At 40.7% G+C, this 6,127-nt stretch overlaps 1 protein-coding gene across 1 annotated transcript; it reads right to left on the bottom strand.

The window, feature by feature from the left end:
- Window positions 1-3,147: 3,147 nt before the first annotated feature.
- Window positions 3,148-5,661, bottom strand: LOC132405248 (protocadherin-10-like). Its single transcript, XM_059989931.1, has one exon. It carries the CDS (start codon window positions 5,659-5,661, stop codon window positions 3,148-3,150), a length of 2,514 nt encoding a protein of 837 aa, XP_059845914.1.
- Between the last annotated feature and the right edge of the window lie 466 nt (window positions 5,662-6,127).

Below are 6,127 nucleotides of genomic sequence, written 5' to 3'. Positions count from 1 at the left end.
AGGACCCGGATGCTTTTGAATGTTTGCTAAGAAGGTTGTCCGGGATGTTGCTTGCACTGGAGATTATTCGCGATGAAAAGAGTATGGAGATAATCTGACTATTTTCTCTTCAGTTTTGGAAACTGTGGAAGCATTTGAGAGAAAATAAGTAACATTATGAGGGGTACATCTAAGATAGACAGACAAGGTCTTTGAATGCTTTAGGGTAATTTACCTTATAGGTACCTGAATTGTGCAGCTAGGAAATGTGGCAAAAGAGATTCAACAGTATGTTTAACAGGCGTTTGGGCAGGCAAACGATTAGGCTAGGAATGGCGGGACTTGGAACTTGTGCAGGTCGAATGGATTTTTTGAAGTTAGCATAGTGTTGGCAACGATATCGTGGACAGAAAGTGTTGCTTCTTTGCTTTACTTTCCTATGACCATTCGTCTGGTGTAGATTAGCACTTCCAAAAACCTGGAATAAATATGTCTACTCCTTGCCATTTACAGAAACATCCAAATTGTATTAAAACTTCTGGGACGGGTATCAAGTAAAATGACATGGACATCGTTTAAGGAGATATCAAATTTCTTAAAGCATTCGTACTGGTAATCACATAATAAAAGGTCCTTATGGATTTATGGGAATGGGGTAAATGTAAACGAGGAGAATATTTTGGATATCGTCACAGTCTAGACAATTAGGGGACTGGAATTTTAGTCTTGCATGTAACTGTGTCCTTTAAAATAAAACTTATTGAGCTGCATTTTGAAAACACACGGAGGAAGCAAGTTACAGGAACTAAGTTTTTCTATATTCAGATACAAAACTGAAACGACAAGGTTTACTGGAACGTTTGATCCACATGATGGATTTCAAATCTTTTCAGATAATTATTATTCATTGGGCTCTGTTCAGGGAAGGAAGGGGTATATAAGTTTCCTACTCTGGGCAGCAGCGAACAGGAGTTGGGCTGGTAAACAGTAAGTAGGTATATTCAATCACATGGGGATAATTTTATTCAGTTGAACCAATATATCTGTCACTGGTGGTTTGCTATAATTATCCACCTAATAGTAAAATGATTATAAGCAAGTGGTATTATAATACTGAATGGTCCTGTAATATCCTTGCCCTGTAATATCCGCAGATATCATACCAATCCATATTCAGTCATTAGCACAATGATAGAAAATATCTTTGATATTGTTGTTTAGGAGAGCCTTACAATAACTTGCACACGTATGTTTAATTTAGTTTCAACTCCACCTCCCATTGTAACTGTGGCTAGATGAAAAAAAAAATAGAATTTAGAAGTGAACTGAGACTGGTTTCCCTTACGGTAAAACTTCATTGAACACATCAGGAAGCATCATCAGTAAAATCAATATCAGAAAGAATCTGATTGCAAAAGAACGACCATACGCTGCCTGTTTACATAGCCGTGCAAACCATGATGTTTTTGCTTTCTCAGGGTTTATGGTACTAACCCACATGCGGGTCCATTCACACAGACTTATTCAGTTAGTTTATGAGTAATCTTCACTGTAAGGCGAGAGCTGGAATACGAGTCACTGCAAGCACTCAACTTGACTCAGAATTCCTTAGAACCGAAACGATCACGGCCTTTGAAACTTATACTGAATATTCATGCAACAGAGAAAACGGGTAACCACGATCACAGGAAAGAGGATCCTTAAACGCTTTCTACGAGGTTTAACAACAGTGCAATCACGGAACCATCATGCATGGAACTCTTGCATCATGCTATTGATAAGTTGGTTAATTTTAATCAACGAATGACAAATTCACTAAGGCTATGTGATATGCACATCTGATCCACTTCCTGACATCAAGCACCCCACCTACAGGCAGTGAGTGTGTGTCGTCGAGGAACTTGTGTCGCTTGCTAATATGAGGGAAAAGCTTCCGGTGTACATTAATTAAAATATAATATCCAAAATATTCCCTCTGCCGACGACAAAATACATTGCAGCAATCACCAACATGTCTGTAAATTCACCTGTCAAACTCCTGCTACTAAGAATGATCGGAGAAGCTGGCGTAGAAGAACACGGTTATCTCCAACATTCTTTTCATGTCATTCATCCTATTTAACCAGACAACACATCACAAATTTATCATAATTGTTGATTAAAGCTCTATCATGGGCACGTGGGTGTGGTGCTACTAGATGATCACAAGCATATTATCAGTGGATTTGACAAAGGACGCAAAATCGTGTCCGAGGAACCAGTGTCAACATTGAATGTTGGAATAGACATATGAACAGATCATTTGCACTACAGAGCTCTCTAATAATTAAGTATAAATCCATAGTGGGACAATTCATGTTGGCTGAATGTGCAACTATTTCTACTGCCTCGGAAGATGGTTTGTAATGTATGATGACGATCAATAACGCATCATGAAGTGTTGTCTGGAAAACATATCAGTCGGTCTGAGCAAAAGCATTGCGGTAATGACAAGGTAACGAGATTACTGAAGTTTTAATGAAACCGAAAATGATGCTCCGGAGTCTACGACCTAGATTCTAGAGACAAATAACCTGTTTTTGCAGCTTTTTTACTGTTACTTCTAAACACGAAGCAGAAGAAGGACACCCACTTTAACATTTCATCTGAAAATTGCAATCTCCAGTCACGCACAATGCTCTTCATACTAGATGAACATTTGGCCCGTAATTTTGCAGGATTTCAAACCAGAACTTTTTGACTTAAAGACAAGAATGACCTCAAGTATGTCTCTCGGGGAATACAGCAGAAAACAATCTCTGTTAGATTTCATTGGATTCCGCACGGTCATTTGTTAAACGTGGTGTGACAAGAAAACAGAGGAACTAAAATTAGCCCTCAAAGGTATTTATAAAACAAACTCACAAAACATGTTGAGAGCCAATAGAACGTGTCAGGAAACTGCATTGTGAGTACTTCGGCACTAAGCATATTATGATGTTCGTGCTCTCGACACAAATATGTATTTTCCCTTAAAAAGACTAGAAATTCTGGAAATGCTCAACCGGTCAGGCAAAATCAGTGGGAAGATAATTGGCTGAGGTTGCGATATTTATTGCATGTTAATTTCAGAGGCATATTAAGCCGACTTCTTTACCCACCGGTGCAAGCCTGGCATTTCCAGCATTTTCAATTTTTGTTTCGTATTATACCTTTTGCTATGAAACACCTCACCTCATTGCTTACAGCCTTACTGTGATGATCAGAATCCATTACTCTGATGTTTTCCTTCCCAGTGGATTCATTCTGGACTCTCTTATTGCTGTGAGATGGCCTGTGCGGGTTCGGAGTGATGAAGTCTCTCTTCGTAGACTGCAATGTCGAACATGATTCGTATCGAAAGCTCTGGGAAAGTGGATCACCCCCAAATACCTCAACATAGTTCGGTGGTATCTGAAGGCTTCTGCTGGCCTTTTGAATTCCATTGAAAGAATTTCTTGTTTCTGAACAGCAACAAACACCAAGGATGCTGGACTGGCATTTCAAACCGCCCCTATCTTTCTGAAGTATAGAAGCGAGGATAATTAAAACTATAAGGAAAATGGTAGAGATTATCCCTAATGCAATTACCAACGAAAGGCTCACGTCAGGGGTGAAACCCGCATCGTTCGACAAACTGGTAACACTGGAAAAAGTTTCACGATCCTCGTCCACCACAGTTAATAATAAAGTCAATGTGGCTGAGAGTGATGGAGTTCCATTATCGTTTACCATAATCAACAATCTTTGTTTAGAGGCATCCGTGTTCGTAATGCGACGGATAGTCCAAACTTCCCCAGTGTCCGCAGAAATGGTAAAAAGATTAGAATGAATTGGTTGGAGAATCTGATAAAAGAGATGAGCATTCTCTCCAGCGTCGGCATCGGTGGCCGACACCTTTACAACCAAGTACCCTGGTTCTGCAAACCGAAGCATTGTTTCGGTTACTGTTGACCCATAATCAGGCAAAGGATGCACGATCACTGGGGCGTTGTCATTCTGGTCGAGGATGACAATGTCCACTGAAGCGTTACTGGTAAGTGGTGGGACCCCAGAATCCTGCACTTGAACCTGAAATTGAAACCTTTTTAATTGTTCGTAATCAAAAGGCTGCTGAGCAAATATCTCGCCACTCTGTGGGTTGATAGAGAAAAGATTAGCGATCGGGGTGCCTTGAAACTGCATAGGTATTATAGAAAATAACAATCGAGCGTTTTCTCCTTCATCGGGATCAAAAGCTGTCACTGACATTATAGAAGCTCCTATTATATTGTTTTCCATAAAGCGTGCCATATACACAGGCTGCGTAAATAGTGGTGTGTTGTCATTTATATCTGAGACTTCTACTCGCATGGTTTTCTTCGAAGTTAGCGGAGGGTCGCCTGCATCCGTGCATGTGATAGTAACATCATACCTAGAAATATTTTCGCGATCCAATAAATGAGTAATCAGCAATTTATAGTAATGTTTCCTGTTTGACTCTAGTTTAAATGGCAGTTGATTCACGATTTCACACTGTACTTGTCCATTTTCTCCCGAATCTTTATCTGTTGCAGTGAATAAAGCCACTATTGTCCCAAGCGGAGCGTGCTCAGGTACGGCACTTGAAAGGGATCTTAACTCCACCTCAGGTGCGTTATCATTCACATCGACGATGTCAACGAAAATATCACAATGCACGGGTATTGCCCCAGAGCCCTTGTCCATGGCCTGCACGTTAATCTCAAACGCATTGTTTCTTTCATAATCTAATGCTCCTTTAACTCTGATTTCACCAGTTTTTGAATCCACACCAAATAGTTCACGTACTATAGCGGAACAATGACTACTGAAAGAGTATATTATCTCTCCATTTGGACCATCGTCCAAGTCTGTTGCGTTTAATCTGATGACTAATGTTCCCTGGGGAACCGACTCCAGCAAACTAATCCTATACACTGACTGGGGGAACACAGGTGAGTTATCATTTATATCTTTTACCGTGATTGTAACTTGAACCGTGCCCGATCTCACGGGAACACCGCCATCTTTTGCTATTACCGTTAATTTGTGTTTCGACATCGTCTCTCTGTCCAGGGCTCGCTGCAACACCAACACTGGCAACGTTCTTCTGTCACTGCGGATTTGTACATCCAGAGAAAAATATTCATTCGGGAGTAGCTGATACGTTTGCAAAGAGTTCGACCCGATGTCCGGATCGTGCGCGGACTCGAGAGTAAAGCGCGTTCCCGTAGCGGCAATCTCAGAGATTTCCAGGCGTATCTGGTTCTTTTGGAAGCTGGGAGCATTGTCATTTACATCAAGAATCTCCACCTCCACCTGATACAGAGTTAACGGATTCTCTAGCACTACATCCAACGATAAGACACAGTCGGGGCTCGACCCACAAAGCTTTTCCCTGTCGATCTTTTCTTTCACAATTAAATTTCCATTATCCAAATTTATGTCGACGTAATGTTTATTCGGTTGGGCCGCAACTCGTAATCTGCGATCAGACAATAGCTCTTTATCTAAACCTAAATCGGCAGCGATGTTTCCAACAAAGGCGTCCAGTTGCAGTTCTTCAGGGATTGAATACCGAATTTGCCCAGAACACAGATTCCACAATGAAAACACAAAACACAGGCGTTGGCATTTCAGGAAAATGCATATGTTATACCTCATTTCAAGTGCAACCCTTTCTTTTGCTTCAGTATGAGACGGTACTATACATTTTACTTTCCACGGCTCTCTAGATTCCCGTTTGTAAAACTTGAAAAAAACTGAATATAAAATACCTTTCCATTCTGCGAACCTATCGGATCACTTCACGTGTTATTTTGTTCTAAATTGCTTTATAGTTGCGATGATATTCCAGGACAAAAGCGACGGAGCTACACGCAATCCGATTTCTTTCTCCTTCTTACTGGGCATCATGGTGGCTGAACAGTGGAAAGGGCCGTCCGGATCACCAGTTTCATTTCAGCTTCTGATTGGTGAACGCAGGCACATTGATTCTTAGCCAATCAGAATTACCTTAATTTCTTAAAGCTGTACTGCCTCAAAATCTGCCGGAAACTCTGTATTTAATGTTGCACAATAAGAATACCAATGAAACCTTACTTTCAGTTTTTGACAATTTAGTGCAATG

This window comes from Hypanus sabinus, chromosome 15 (genome assembly GCF_030144855.1).
Source record: "Hypanus sabinus isolate sHypSab1 chromosome 15, sHypSab1.hap1, whole genome shotgun sequence".
Taxonomy (NCBI): Eukaryota; Metazoa; Chordata; class Chondrichthyes; order Myliobatiformes; family Dasyatidae; genus Hypanus; species Hypanus sabinus.
This window is presented reverse-complemented; position numbering and strand designations above follow the sequence as displayed.

Coding starts and splice junctions, on each gene's coding strand:
- LOC132405248 (XM_059989931.1), bottom strand. CDS start 5,661: ATGAGGTATAACATATGCATTTTCCTGAAATGCCAACGCCTGTGTTTT.